The sequence below is a fragment of the Crocuta crocuta genome, unplaced genomic scaffold (assembly GCF_008692635.1).
Source record: "Crocuta crocuta isolate KB4526 unplaced genomic scaffold, BGI_CrCroc_1.0 scaffold564, whole genome shotgun sequence".
Classification (NCBI taxonomy): domain Eukaryota; kingdom Metazoa; phylum Chordata; class Mammalia; order Carnivora; family Hyaenidae; genus Crocuta; species Crocuta crocuta.
The window spans coordinates 2,309,912-2,326,019 of NW_027533010.1; the positions used below are offsets into that span (position 1 = coordinate 2,309,912).

Genomic DNA, 16,108 nt, shown 5'->3' on the forward strand with positions numbered 1-16,108 from the left:
TATGAATTTTAGAAATAATTATATACTGTGATAGTTATGTAATTAATTATAATCTGCCTCTTATTTACTTTGGGATTCTATAATGTGGTTTTGCAGCTCTGTGTCTGTTTTCTTATTCTCAGTGTTGGGATACTCCAGTACTTCTAAATTTCTTTTGGTTTAAAGGAATGAAACCATGCCACACTCACACAATGCCACACAAGAATAAAAAAAGCAAGACTCATTGCTCTGTAGCAACATGGAGGAATTTCAGAAACTATGTTGAGCAAAAGAAACCAGACACAAAAGAGTAAATACTGTGTACTTCAACCTATGTGAAGTTCAAAAACAGGCAAAATTAATCTATGGTATGAATATTAGAATAATACTTTCTCTGGGTGTGAGGATATTGACTGGGAAGTGTCATGAGGTGGCTTCTGGAATGTTGGAAATATTCTGTACCATTTTTCCCCCCTCTGAATTCCTCCCTCCCCAGCTTTATTGAGATATAACTGACATATAAAGACATGCCCTCTATATCTTGAACATTTGTTTTTATTCAGCTGTAAACATAAGATTAATGCACTTTTCAATATGTTTATTATACTTATGTCCCTCCCTTCTCACTTTAGAGCTCCCAGGGCCCTGACTGACCTTCTTAGCGCCCACACCAATCCCCAGAGCCACAGATGAATGAGACTTACACAGGAGAAAGTATTTAATATCTCTTGAAGAATTCTCCCTAACAGAAGGGGAGGTGAGGCGGGGTTGCGGGGAAGGTCCTATGGGGAGTGGCTGTTTGGGTGCTTGCTGTGTTAAATCTTCCAGGTAATGGGATGAGTTGATTGTAAACAGTTACCTAATAACTGTTCCCAAACTGAGTCACTTCTTTTTTGTTTTTAATTTTTTTTTTAACATTTTAATTTATTTTTGAGAAAGATAGAGTACAAGTGGAGGAGGGGCACAGAGAGAGGGAGATACAGAATCCGAAGCAGGCTCTAGGCTCTGAGCTAGAAGACAGGGCTAGAACCCATGACCTTTGAGGTCATGACCTGAGCTGAAGTTGGACACTTAACTGACTGAGCCACCCAGGTGTCCCAAGAAGCTTTATCCTCTTATACTCATGTGCCTTACTATATTATCATTTTCTATGTGTGCATAGTATGAAAAAGTTACAAAGCATTGACCTAACCCACTGCTGCTTAAGTTTTTTTTAGCCAAATACCACTGGTATCAAAGGAAAGTACCATTGAAGGATAATCTCCAATTACAGTTTGAGTTGATTTGTGGCAAGAATAAGATTTCTTTAAAGTCTAATGTTTATATCTTAAAATCCATGCCATCTTTGCATTCTTTTCAAATATGTTCATATTATGTAAAAAAGTAAAGTTCTCCAACTCCCCATATTAAGTAATATTGACGTTCGATCAGGGCGCCTGGGTGGCTCAGTCAGTTAGGTGACCGACTTTGGCTCAGGTCATGATCTCATGATTTGTGGTTTTAAGCCCCACATCAGCTCTGAGCCTGGAACCTGCTTCAGATTGTGTTTCCCTCTCCCTCTGCCCCTCCCTCACTCGCACTCTGTCTCTCAAAAATAAATAAATGTAAAAAAAAAATTGATGTTCTATCTTGTGAATCTGTGTACTCCCTAGCACAAGGCTGCATACCCCCAGGGTACCTGGACCCTGGTTTAACAAGCACAGGCTTAACAAATTCTCAGGGAATGGTTTATGTGTCTGGCCATGTGCTCAGACACTCATTTCAGCTATATATGACATTGGCATTTCTGTAAATGTGAAGAAATGTAACATTCTATTTTAATATTTTTGGTCTATGCGTCGTTTTTGGCATTACACTGCCTAGAGGTAGGCCTGGGACTATCTCTGAGAACTGGAGGGCACATATGGAGAGGCCCATTTTGCATCTCATTCATGAACATTCTGTCTCCAAAATAAATCTCAGCCTCTTAACAGCATGCCCCCTTCCACTCTTGCCTTCTCTAATCCACTTCCCAAAATGAGGCCAAAGAAGTGATTTTAAGAATGCATATCAGTTCATAGCTCCCTATTTTTATTGATTGATTGATTTATAAATAAAATTTTTAATGTTTATTTTTTAAATATTTTTTATTTATTTCTAGGAGAGAGAGAGAGAGAGAGACAGCATGAGCAGGGGAGGGTCAGAGAGAGAGGGAGTCACAGACTGAAACAGGCTCCAGGTTCTGAGCTGGCAGTCAGCACAGAGCCCGACGCAGGGCTTGAACCCAGGAACCGCGAGATCATGACCTAAGCGAAAGTCGGACGCTTAACCAACTAAGCCACCTAGGCGCCCCTTCCGTTTATTTTTGAGAGAGAGAGAGAGCAAGTGAGCATGTGTGGGGGATGGGCAGAGGGAGATGGAGACACAGAATCTGAAGCAGGCTCTAGGCTCTGAGCTGTCAGACAGCCTGATGCAGGGCTTGAACCCAGAAGTCATGAGAACATGACCTGAGTCAAAGTCGGACTCTTAACTGACTGAGCCACCCAGGCTCCCCCATAACTCCCTCTTTAAATCTTCAGTGAAATGACTTGGAATAAAAATTCTGGCAGGATGCTTAAAATTTTTCTTAAGAGTACACACTCCACCTAGGTGCCCTCTGCCCCACTTTCTTAATTGCACGAAAAGGGGCACATTTTTAAATTATTTCTGTGCCTCAGCTTCCTCATCTACAAAAGGAGGATAATCATACCAACCTCATAGGTTGCTGTCGGAATTAAATGAGTTAATAAATTAGAAGTGTTTAGAACAATGCTGGTGTACAGTGAGTACAAATACATGTAGCTCTTGCTGCATTATTTGTAAGATTGGCTGCTGTTACCGCTTCTGCCTTGTATGGAGCCATTCTCTCTGCATACCCTGTGCCAGCGACACAGACCTTTTCCCTGTTCCTCTTTCCTGTCCTACAGTTTCTGTACATCTGGGGGTGTTTCCTCTGTCTAGAACGGCCTGGCTGTGGCTCTTGAATGCTGGCTTTCCAGTCTCAATGTGATTGGTGTCTTGTTATGCGGGACCTCCTGATCCCTCCTTACAATATAGTGTTAGGTAATGTCACAACACTTTTCTCCATTTTGAAATTAGATACATATGTTTCTGTACCTGTTACTGCCTGACTGCCTGATGCCACATGGCCAGCTTTGAGGTAGGGAAGATGTCCATTTTGTTCATCATTGTAAACCCAGTGCCTGGCATATACATATTTGTGGTGAGTAAAGAAATACATTTTGTCAGTACTCTATCCCACTCCTCATTCTGATACATCTCATCTATCAGCTCCACACAAGCATTTTTATAGGGGTAAGGAGAGCGAAATGAACTTAAGTCTAAAAATTCATGAAAAAATAAAAATGTAGCCTTAAGATATGGATCTACTAAAGGTGGGAAGAGACTGTTCTCTGAGGATAATGGTGGTATTTGTAAGCTATTGAAGTTTGGGGACCTCATGGGTGTGTATGTGTGTGTTTTATATTAGCTGGCAAGGCTGCTCATCCGACCTATGCCAACTACCCAGTGGATCTCTGCATATCCTGGTAAATTGTTTTATCTTTGTTGGCTCAGCTAGGACCATTTGGAGTTCTTTGTCCTGCAGTGCAAGCCCCTGGGTGTGTGCAGGGATTCCAGCAGAGGTCCGGCTTGGTGAGGACCCAGCAATGCTGGAGAAGGTCAGATACAGGAGACCTTTGCAGTGGGAAGACTCAGGCTGCCAGAACAGCAAGACGGCCACCGGGTACCTCTGCTGTGAGGCTTTTTGCAGCATCAGGCTTTGAGAGTGCGTGGGAAAGGACACTGAAGAGGAATTTCACAGTCCTTATAACCTCTCCACCGTGACCCACCAAAGGAGAAAACTTTTTAAAAGTTTTGTTCCCCACTCCCTGTTTCTAGAGGAAGATATTTTATAAGATGAGATTTGTGGAAGAATGTATTTAAATGTCTGTGCAATGTCTGGTTTTGTGCTTCTATTCCTCATGGTGAGCTGACTTCTGACAATATTTTGGAAGAGGATGGAAGCAAGACAAAACAAAATATGCATTGTCCCCCATGTGCTTTAGCTGTCAGGCATCAAATGTCCCAGAACAAAGCGACCAATTCAGCCCTGCTTCCTCTGACTTGCTTCTCACAGTGACACAGGCATGGGTCACAATTTCCCCTCCTCAGCTTCCCTGTGGATTCCTAGGGAAGTCCCGAGTGACACACCCAGTTGCCAGGCCCCACAGACTGTGGTAGCTCATTAGGGGCTTGGCATGGCCTGCAATGTAAAATGTCTAATGAGACATTCCAGAGCTGCTGAGAGGGAGAGATTCTCCCCTGAGCTCTCTAAATAGCTTCTGAGGCTTTATGAACAAAAGCTCCACAGAATCTCTGGCTGGCAACTGCTGTGGCTAATTTTATTTTCATCAGGCAAGGCCCAAGGCAGGGATGCCTGAAAGAGATTTTGAAAGGAGTATTTCTCGTCTTTCCTTCAGCAGTTAGTCACAAACCAAAGTTTGAAATGGTTCCAACTTAGACTTTTTGGAAGGAAGAGAAGGGGGAAGAGAAGAGAGAGAGAAATATATGAAGCATTAGCTGACCTGCAAGTAGCTGATCCATACTAAAAGTACTCTAGTTGCATACAGCAAGCTGCAGGAAAGAAAACTACCACCAGAGAATAAGCTCCGGCAGTGGGTAAGGCAGTGGGTGAGGCACTGTGGGAATCATTTTGTACATACTGTATCTTATTACATTTTGACAGCAGTAAAGTAGGGGGTATTTTTATTCCCCTTTTAGGAAACTGAGGCTCAGTGAGCTCACCTAACTTTCCCAGATCACTCAGCTAATAAGTAGAGGATATAGGATTTAAACCCTGGTCTATCTGATTCTAAAGTCCATGCTCTTCTTATTAGATTTTGCTGCTTCTGGGGCACATGGGTGGCTCAGTCACTAAGGGCATGTGACTCTTGATCTTCAGGTGTAAGTTTGAGCCCCATGCTGGGTGTAGAGATTACTTTTAAATAAAAATCTTATGGGCTGACTGGGTGGCTCATCTGGCTGAGCATCTGTCTCTTGGTTTCACTCGGGTCATGATCTCACAGTTCGTAGCATCAAGCCTGGAGTTGAGCTCTGTGCTGAATGTGGAGCCTGCTTGGGATTCTCTCTCTCTCTCTCTCTCTCTCTCCTTCTCTTTCTCCCCCTCCCCTATTTGTGCATATGTGTGCACTCTTTCCCTCTCTCTCTGAAAATAAATAAACTTAAAAAAATATTTTTCTGTTTCCATTAAAGACCAACTTCGAGGAAGTTTCCAATAACCAAAAATACTAAGAACTATCTGTTGAGCACCTGCTATGGCCTGTATACCCAGGCCATATTTCTGGGTAGTTCAATAGGTTAGATCTTTACTCTTGGTTGCTAGTTAAAAGAACTTATTGGCCTATGACTCTGGATAATTATAAATAATCATCCAAAGTCTTTAGTTCTATTAGTTAAGGTATCCCTGATGTAATAAGCTGATTTAAAGATGTTAAAGAATATTGAGATCTCATTTGCTTCTTTTTTGTTCTTTCCTCTAACCTCATTAAGTTAATTATCTTGGTTTTCATAGCCTTCATCCTTCCTAATGTAATTTTCAAGGCTTCTAACTGAATTTTTCTTTTCTTTTAGCACTAAGCTCTTATTTATTTATTTAGACAGCATGCACGTGTGCATGTGCACATGGGTGGGGAAGGGACTGAGGGAGAGAGAGAGAAAGACTTTTAAGAGTCTCCATGCCCAGGACAGAGCCTGATGCAGAGCTTGAACTCACATCTGTGAGATCATGACCTGATTTGAAATCAAAAGTAGGAAGCTTAATCTACTGAGCCACTCAGGTGCCCCAGCACTAATTTGTTTTTAAAAAACACTTTCCCTAGAAAGTAATTTTTGGAAAGTTTGTTTGGTTTTTGTGGTAGACACAAGTGATTACATATCCCAGTGTAACTAAAAGAGGAAGGCTAGGGGAAGTTGAAAGATAAGGGAAGGAAGAAATAGAGTAAATATAATTTTCTGAACTGAAGATTATTTTTATATACAAATTTTAGAGTCAGAAATAGATTGGAGTACAGGTTAGATAGTGTCCAAATCTGGGACAGTGTAATAAGTTTGGATAGTTAACTGTCAAATGCCATTATAACCCTTCTAACTGGACGATTATAATACATCTTATTTGGAAAATCCTACTAGTCAATCACACAGTGGTTTGTCTATTCCTGACAGTAACAACCAAATAGCAAACATTACATTATTAATTCTACCACTATGATTAAGCTTTTAAATTAAAGCTGTATAGCTGTGGAATAATTGGAATCTAATTCCTAATGAATATTATAATGAGTAATAATGAATAATTTCTGTCCGTTTAGCCATAGATCTTGAGAGGCAAAACCATTTCCACCAACTCTGACACAGGTCAAATTCTTTAGATATCAATATATTATAATAGAAAACGTACCTTTAGATGTTTCCCAGCACACAAAAGAATCAATTAAAGACAAGCCTTGTTTATAATAAAACGTAGTTAACTCCAGCCAATCAGCATCAAGTGTACTAATGACAGATCCTTTTCTTGTTACTTTCATTGACAAGATGCCTTCCTGATAGGTCCAGCAGGTTGATTCATCATCAAAAACGTTGAATATTGTATACAACTTGTATTCTGGGGATAGACATTCAGAAAGAAGAAAAATTATTTATTAATTCCTTTATTTATTGAAAAGATTCCTAAAATTGTTTTTTTTATTACTCATGTATTTCAGTCCTACGTACAGCATGGAGAATAGTAAAATTATCCACCACTCAGCTTTATTAAATGTTGACCTTGTGCCATGTTTCCTTCAGGTTTTTTTTCCCAGAAAATGAGAAATGGATGTAGTCGAAGTTTACTATGTAGTCTTCGCTATCCAGTTCTGTAGAAATCGGCACTATAATGATTTGGTGTTTATTATTCTCATGCAAACTTTTAGTCTTTTAATATGCTTTTATATACCCATTAATATATATATCATAGTCTCTGGTTTAAAAAACTTTTAAAAAGTGGTATTGTATATATGCATCTACACATTGATTTTCTTATGGTTGGAGTGGAATTAATACATAGAGACCTTATTCATTTAGTGAAACTGCTACATAATATTCTAGTTTATTATTTTCCTGTTGATGGACATATACATTGTTTCCAAATTTTTTGTCATTATAAATATTGTTCATGTCTCCTTAGACACACATGTGGGAGTAACTTCTAGCATATATATTTAGACATGGAACTGCTAGGTCATATCTTCTACTTTCAATAAGTTGGCAAATTCTTAACTTGGGGAGTGGTCTGTGGACCCACCTCTATGTTATGTGCTTTTTTCTGGATTGAGTCTCCACGGATTTCACCAGATTCTCCAAGAGGTCTTTTGTGTGCATCTCCCCCAACCTCATGCTGCCACTACCCCACCCCCCAACCCAAAATTAAGAACTATTGCCATAGACATAGGATTTAAACTATTTAGAAAGTGGAGTCTAAAGATTGTTAATTAAATTAAGTGGGTAGCATATTGGATTTAGAATTCAAAAGGGTTAGAAATAGACACTCCATCTAATCAAAGTCAGGATGGGAACCAGAGGGAGTTTAAAGGTAGCATTGCATAGAAGATGGCAAATAGGTCTCTGACCATATCTCCAACAACTCTTGTTCCTAAAAGTTTTACACTGCCAGGAAAATCAGGGTGGATGTTAGCTAGTGAGAAAATGGGAGCTGGTGAGAAAATGGGAGGGTGGTACTGGTGGTGAGGAAGGATGAGATGATGAATTAGAAAGTTCTCCTGGCTTGTTCATAAAAAGATTGTGCTGGCCATGGTCGATAGATCTCTGCCAGGCTCACAAGACTGAGCACATTTCATTACAACCCAGAAAGCCAATGTGTGCGTGTGCAGTGTGTTACACCAGTGGGTACAGCTTTAACGCTAACATAGATCAGAAAGTCAGTTGATAGCAGCTAACTTAATCCAGAATTTATTCCGTGGCAGGCACTGGACCAAGTGCCTTATCTTTTAGCTACTTCTTATGACAACTCCCTTTCTATAAAGAAATTGAGGCAGTCTGACTCCAGAGCTCTTAACTGTAAGGTATGCATAGTCTTTGACTTTCTCTAATAGTAGCACTATTTTTTAAGCACTATTTTTAAAGCATGCCTGCAAAGGTATCAGAAAACTCTGAGCAGGCCAAAATGCATGAGAAAGTCGTCTCAATTTCTTGGGAAGAGTTTCTAGTTGGCAAAGTAGCATAAAAATAATCTTTAAAGTTATTTTAGGATGCAGGCACTATTGTCCTATTAATTGTTTCATCATGGTGTGCATTTTCATATTCTAATTGATGATCAAAGAAAGCCAATTAACTTCAAAGGCAAAAACCATCCATGAAATGGGAAAGGCCAAAACTAAAATTCTCATGCACTGTTTGCAAAAACAAACATAAATCAGAACAGCTTTCTATATTTATAGAATCACTTTCTGAATACACGCATAGCCTCCATTTTATAGGGGAGTTGGAGAATGACTAAATGGAAACCAATTTTTAAAACCAAGTTTCATTATGTGGATGGCATTGTATGACCATTCCAGGGACAACAGTTTGAAAAACTGCCCTATCTTATTTCTGGCTGTAATAATTAAAAAAAAATCAAGATGAAAATATATTAGTTTATTCAGTATTTATAATCTTTAGAAATTTACTTTGTCTCACATTTTGAAAAAACCTCAAAAACTTACTTTTACTAAATTGAAACTAATATACTATTTCTACTCATCTTGTCTATTACCTTCTCCCTTTCTTGATTTAGAGTAACTGGGGCTGCCATCTCGGTCCATTTGACACTGTCCACTTTCATGATGAAGTTCTTCCTCAATTCCACTCTCAGATGATTGCCCACTTAGTGTTCCTTCATTCCAGCTTTTACAGTTTTCATCTGAAGGGTGTCTCACAGGCAGCGTTGACTCTAGATCTTCATCATAGTTGGTTCCGTTGCAGAGTTTAAGTGGTGGATAAGGCTGTGATATGAATCCAACAAATTTCATTCCTCTCTTAGCAGCTATATTAATCTAAAAGAGATTGTAGAACAAAATGTAAAATTCATTTACATTGATCACTTTATCAATTAGCCTATAGGCTTATTAAAGAAATCCATAAGAAGAAGTAAACTGACCACTAACTAAAGACCCATTCATTAACGAATTAATAACCTATAACAAAGCAGTACTCCTAAGTCTATGTCACATTATTATTGTGACTTCTTCAAACAGAACTGATACACTTTAGAAATTATGAAAAGAGGTGGATACCCAGGAGACTCTGTTGGTTGAGCGTTGGACTCCTGATTTCAGCTCAGGTCATGATCCCATGGTTGTAAGATAGAGCCTTGTGTTGGCTTTGCACTGAGCATGGAGTCTGCTTGAGATTCTCTCTCTCTCTCTCTCTCTCTCTCTCTCTCTCTTTCTCTCTCCCTCTGCCCCTCTTCCCTGCTCTCATGTACTCTTTTTCTTTCTCTCAAATAAAATAAAAAAATAAAAATAAAAAAATTATGAAAACAGGAATCATATTTTTCTTCAAAAGGTTGTTATTTGAGAAAAACTAATAATTCTATAACATGATTTTTGGAGGCCTGTTAGCAATGGTCTCTCCCACTGAGGCAAAATTAAAAGCTATTCCAAGAAATCCTCAAAAATAACATTACCAAATACATCTTTTTCTTCTTCTTCTTTTCTTTTTTTTAATGTTTTATTTATGTTTGGGAGAGAGACAGAGCACGAGTGGGGGAGGGGTTGAGAGAGAGGGAGACACAGAATCAGAAGCAGGCTCCAGGCTCTGAGCTGTCAGCACAGAGCCCAACACAGGGCTCGAACTCACCAACAGCAAGATCATGACCTGAGCTAAAGTCCAGCACTCAACCAACTGAGCCACTCAGGTGCCCCCAAATACATCTTAATTAACAACAACAACAACAAAACATTAAAAGCAAAAACATACAGAATTGTTGCTTGATGTGGGTAAAGGAAAATGTTAGATGTCTAATTCTTGACAAATGTGTGCATATAATGCATAGGCCCAATTCACTCTTAGGAAGCTTTTCCATCTGCTTATATCTTGATGCTATTGTCTCCTATTGGGCCAAATGCACATGATCAGATTCAATCGTATAAGTTAAAGAATAGGATTCAGAAGCACATGACAAAATGCCAGTGAAATAATTTGAGATGTTAAGACTGCTTATTTTCATGCTCAGCACTTTTCCCTTTCTCTGTTCTTGCTTCATTTCTTTGTTCCTTTTGTGTCCATGTCTTTCTCCTCTGTTAAGCTAGCAATTCTTTTGAGGGCAAGGACTGTGTCTTAATCATTTTTGTACTGCATTGTTTTGTACCTGTGGTGCTCTATAAGTACTGGTTAAATAAGTAAAAACAAAGTAATAGCAACATCTTTTATTTGGCCACTGTTTTAAACATTTACATTCCGTGTTTTTTTTTTTAAGTTTATTTATTTACTTTTGAGAGAGAGAGAGAGAGAGAGAAAGAGAGAGAGAGAGAGAGAGAACAGGCAGAGAAAGAATGGGCAGAGAGAGAAGGAGAGATAGAATCCCAAGTAGGCTCCACACTGTCAGCATGGAGCCCTATGTGGGGCTCAAACTCACAAACTGTGACATCATGACCTGAGCCAAAACCCAGAGTCAGATGCTTAACTGACTGAGCCACCCAGGTGCCCCTAAATTAAATATTTTGAATGCTACCCTGGGAGGGGAAAAAAGACTTATGATGGAGGTTGCAAATGTAAGCATCTATAGTCAGAAATGAAACAAATGAAAAGGGCCAGGAAGAACTGGGGCAAAACCAGAGAGCAATGCCCACTCAAAGGGGACAATGGTCACTCAGATCCAGCCAATGAGGAAAATCCAGAGGTGTGCTTGTGTGGAGCTAGGACAGAGGATGATGCTAATGCAGTATCATTTACTCCTATAAATGGACATGTTGAGATTGTAACAATGCATGAAGCCTTAAAAATAGCCACAGATTGTCCTTTATATCAGGTGTCCTGGGAGAGAAGAGGGAGTGGCAAGGGGGCTTGGCATTTCTGCAGGTGGAAATGAGTAAATTTATTGTCAGTTCTTTCTCTAGGTCTTTTTAGTTGATTTGGGTGAAAAAGTGCAGAAGGCTTTTTCTATTACTAGAAAGTTTTAGCTGGAAAAATTTGGTAACAAATAGAGTGTTAATGGTTTTTTCCATTTTTTTAAGTTGGAAGATTGATATTTTTAAAATGTTATTTTTACTTAGACATCCTGAGAAAATCTAATTTTAAAAATAAAGCAAATATTGATATAAAGTTAAAATGACTTAAAACCTAGCTATTCAACAATAAACTCTTTATGTAAGACAGCTGTTCCAAAATAACATTTGGCATTCATCTATTGCTCTTGTTCATACATGGGGCAATGTTCAAATAGTTCGTGTGCGATGTTTCCTGAAGCTTTCTCTTCATGAAATAATTCCATTACTCTGATTGCTGAAATAACAGTACTTTCCTGTTTAAATAGATCTTTAACTGTGTCCAGGAAGTCAAATGCAAAACAAGGGCTCTGATGCTGATCTATTAAGACTAAATTAGTTACATTTTTATTTCAAAAGAAATTTTCTGGAATGGATTTATTCCCAGAAAAACAAATTGAAATCTCCCAGAATAGTCATAGTAAACAGTATGTGTAGCTTGTTTATAAGAATCTAGTCTCATAGGCTATTCCTGAAAATCTTACTGAATGGTGACTTTATATCTAAAAGGGAAATATCATTAGCAGCTCTAACTGGCTATATACAAACTACAGATAATCTGACATACACCACCACTTAAACCTTGGGAACAACACTAGAAACAGTGAACAAATCTCAGTTTCTTACTTAAAGGGAAATGCCTTAGAGTTTTGGCTGTATTCATTTAAATAAAACCTAAAACCTTACAAAAATATCAATGCAACTAAGAAAAAACTTTCACTTAAAAACCCATCAATTGAGAACACTTATAAATGTACAATTTTTCTTGGTCTTAATATGCATAAAGAGTTCAACTTTTTAATTTAAGTTTCTATTAAGTTATATTGTATAGGCTTTTCCTTTTTTAAAAAATATTTTTAATGTTTATTTATTTTTGAGATAGAGAGAGACAGAGCATGAGCAGGGGAGGGGCAGAGAGAGAGGAAGACACAGAATCTGAAGCAGGATCCAGGCTCTGAGCTATCAACACAGAGCCTGATGCAGGGCTTAAACCTACTAACTGTGAGATCATGACCTGAGCCAAAGTCAGATGCCTAAACGACTGAGCCACCCAGGCACCCTGTGTAGACTTTTCTATCTCAACAGTCAATATAGATGTTACATTTAATCCCCACAAAATATTACATTGTATGGATGTAGGATTGCTACCTCCTCAATTTTCCAATCATTGAGAATCTGGCCCCTTATTCATTGTTGATTCAACTACCTATAAAAATGGCTTCTTCTCTTTTCAATTAATTTCTTGGAATAGATTCTAAAAAAATAAAATGAGATTTATGATTTTTTTGACCAGATTAATATTCAGAAACAACTAATTTACTACAATGTACTAATTTATTATGATGCCAGTTGTGATATATGAATGTTTTCTTAAAGCTCTTCCAACACTGGATTTAATACCTTCAATTTTAATTTCTCACTTAATATTGGTGAGGTCTTAAATCTCAGTTTTACTTTAAAAATTATTAGTTAGGTTGAACCTTTTCCCAAAGGTCTGTGGTTTATGATTCCTTTTGTATTTTGCTGTCTGTGGATTCTGTCCATTCAAGACTGGACATTACTGTCATGCATTTGTATTCATTTTATATATTTTTTAAATGAACCCCCCTAGGACACATTTGTCAGGGAATCCACTCCCTACACACACTCTGATTCTTTTCTTTTAAGTTTAATTTTCCTAACATATAAGTTATATACTCAAACTCCCCAACTTATTCATAATTCAGTATGTCTACTCTTTAGTTTTCCTCTGGATTTTTTATAGGTAAAAAAAATTACCTCTTTATCTCGTTTGAAATGTGTGGAGTCTATTTTATACAGAACAAATTATCCATTTTCCCAGCAGCACTTATTAAATGATGGTTGTTCCCCCACTTTATTTCATTAGGTTTGTTACCAAACTTCTTATATGTATGTAAATTTATTGCTGGCATTTTCATTCTATTCCATTGGCCTATATTTCTGTTTCTAACTGTATAATTTAGTATGTGTGCTTCAATATGTTTTAACTTCTGGTGGAATAAGTCACTTACCATTTCCCTGTTCTTTTTAAAATAAGAAAGGAAATTGATGAAGAAATACTAAATATTTCTCAATATCACATGAAAAATGTATACATTTAGTACCTTTTCTATCAGTTCTTTTGCTATGTCATTTGTTTGTGTCTCATAAGTTAGAGGACATTCCTCAATCACAAGCCTTGGGCGTCTTTGTCCACTGGGTACTGCCGATTTCTTCAGGCTGTAACAGAGAATATACTCATGGTTGGAAGTCAATTGATCATTTTCGGCTAATATGTTGATGTAAAACTGAGTAAGCAACTCACAAATACGGTCAAGGGAATCTTTTTGTTGTTGTTATTTCAAGCCTAATAATGGTGGTCTTCTTAGGTAAAAATACCAGAAAAACAGGTTGAACTTTCTTAATTTAAACCTCTATGAATATAGTTTTTTATTTGATATGGAAGAAATAAATTCATCAGTTGTTTTAATAAAAATTTTAAGACATGATTTTAGATCACTGTTATACCTCATAATTGTACAAAAACTCTAGTAAAGTTCCTATTTAAATGCAAATAAATATTGTCCTGTCTTCTGCCTTTTTTCTTTTCTGATCTTTACCCCTTGCTTATTCTTAGCCTTGTCAGAGCACTGCTAAGTCCATTTGAAATAATGTTAAAAAAGAAAAAATAATTTATATATGATGTATAAGTTTTATAATTAGAAATATTGCTACTGTGTGATAAAATGGCATGTTTATTTAATAATGCTTGGAGTATCTGATGAAGTTTCATATAACGGTGAAAGCTGAGGCCTGTACAAACTCTCTCAGACATGTATAAGTAGGCTTGTACTTATAAGTAGCAGACACTGTCCCTTAAAAGCACCTTTCTTTGCTTAGCCCTTTCCTCGTTAAACCATGGATTATTAGTCCATCACTAAAAAGAGAAAAACAGTTTTTACACTGGTCTTTTGGATGGTTTGATATAATTAAATAGCTGTGTAAAAAATTAAGTGTGTTAATCAAAGACATTGATTTGATTATTTTCACTCCTCATTGGAAAGGGCAACTCTATTTTGAAAACTATCAAACTTATAAGCTGGGCTGGCAGAACTGTTTGCAGTATTATTTGGGAAAGCAGCTATTAAAAAACGTGAAAAAAGAAACCAAAATGAATGGTCTTTACATCCTCCCCCCCCCCCTTTTTTTTTTGGATAAAGCTGAAAAGGAATCTATCCAATTTGTGAGAACTGGGAATGGCATGTAGGCCTTTCTGCAGCAAAAGGCTTAAAAGGTAGAGATAGTTTCTGTTGCCACTATTATTAAAATAATATAGGACAGTTAAAAAAGAACACTCAGTGAAAGTGGACTTCATTGGTCCAGTCATCTCTTTTAGCCCAGTGAGAGAACTTGTCACTGACATCTACTCCTTCATCTGCTGAAGCTTCTAGGTGCTTCTGGAGTCTGTTTTCCTTTTCCTGTGTTCACTGACATCCTCACCTAGGACTCATTTGTCTGCAAGGGACTAAAATCAATGAAGAGTTTTAAAAAGGAGGGAGGTGTAAGTTTCCTTCTCTGAATTCAGGTTTAACCACTAGAAAATGTGCTCTCAACCAACCCCCCTAATTATCCTTTATTCCCCATCATTACGTTCAAACTTTCTTTTCTTTTAACTAAAGAAAACGTCTCAACAGCATCTTAGTCTGTTTCTTTGAGCACTAGGCTTACCTTAACTTCAAGCGCAATAGCACTGCCCTGTACAGGTAACTTGCAGGTAGGTGTTTTCGATGCCCCACAGGTTGTATAACAGGATGAATAGCCCCAACAATATATCCTTTAAGATAGTAGTCTTCCACTTTTGTTACTATATCCGGAATTGAATTTATCTTGATGACTTCTGGGTTCGGTGAGGCTTGAAATATCAAATGCAACGAGAAATTTGCACATTTATAAAATTGAATTATATGTTATTTCTATTTATGCATGACAATAACTAATGATTGGGAAGCATATCCATATGATTTAATCTCAAAGTTACACTAAAATGTATTGTATGTTTTCTGCATTAATTTCAGAAAGAAGAAAAAGTAACTTTATAAGCCGGTAAATACGTAATATTACCAATACGTCTTAAAGTAGAAATGCCTTCTATTTATTTTCTCATTAAGGCAGCTTTATTTTTTAGAATTTCATTTGAGTGACTGTATTCCATTAATAGATACTGAAGACATACATATGAGAAACAATATTAAGTTGGAGAGCCAATTGACTTTACAATTCTGAACAAGATGAGATGCATCATTTCTTAAAAATAAAATTCATACAAATCTAAAAATTAAAAGTGGGTATAATGATACTTGTTAAGCAAAAATTGTCAAGTGCTTTCTTATTTCCAGTTACACTTCAAAAGCATCATGTTTTAAGTTTCTTTGGGAATCTAAACATGATTTCTTATGGCACTTATAGGAACTGAAGAAGTAAAGGTATCCAGATGTTCTTTTTTTTTTAAATAGGTAAAGTTTTACCTTTTTTTTTTTTTTAATGTTTATTTATTTGAGAGAGGCAGTACACGAGTGGGTGGAAGGGCAGACAGAGGGGGAGGGAGAATCTGAAGCAGGTTCCAGCCTCTGAGTTGTCAGCACAGAGCCTGACACATGGCTCGAACCCACAAACCATGAGATCATGATCTGAGCCAAAGTAGGCTGCCCAAATGACTGAGCCACCCAGGCACAGTTCTTTTTAATAAATTAAATTTCTGAATGTAGAGAAACTTTAAATGCAATATTGAT

General features: G+C 37.4%; 1 protein-coding gene across 6 annotated transcripts in view; it reads right to left on the reverse strand.

Annotated features, from left to right (window-relative positions):
- The window catches only part of RFTN2 (raftlin family member 2), a 98,709-nt gene that overhangs the window by 34,931 nt on the left and 47,670 nt on the right, over positions 1-16,108 (reverse strand). For all 6 annotated transcript variants that reach the window (XR_013330669.1, XM_077745769.1, XM_077745767.1 and 3 more), the window contains 4 exons: positions 15,048-15,231; positions 13,445-13,559; positions 8,828-9,107; positions 6,476-6,679 (listed from right to left, as the gene is read on the reverse strand). Coding sequence is in view for 5 of the 6 variants with exons in the window: in XM_077745769.1 (XP_077601895.1) it covers positions 6,476-6,679; positions 8,828-9,107; positions 13,445-13,559; positions 15,048-15,231 (783 nt within the window). In the remaining variant the exon portion in view is untranslated. The remainder of the gene's footprint in view (positions 1-6,475; positions 6,680-8,827; positions 9,108-13,444; positions 13,560-15,047; positions 15,232-16,108) is intronic.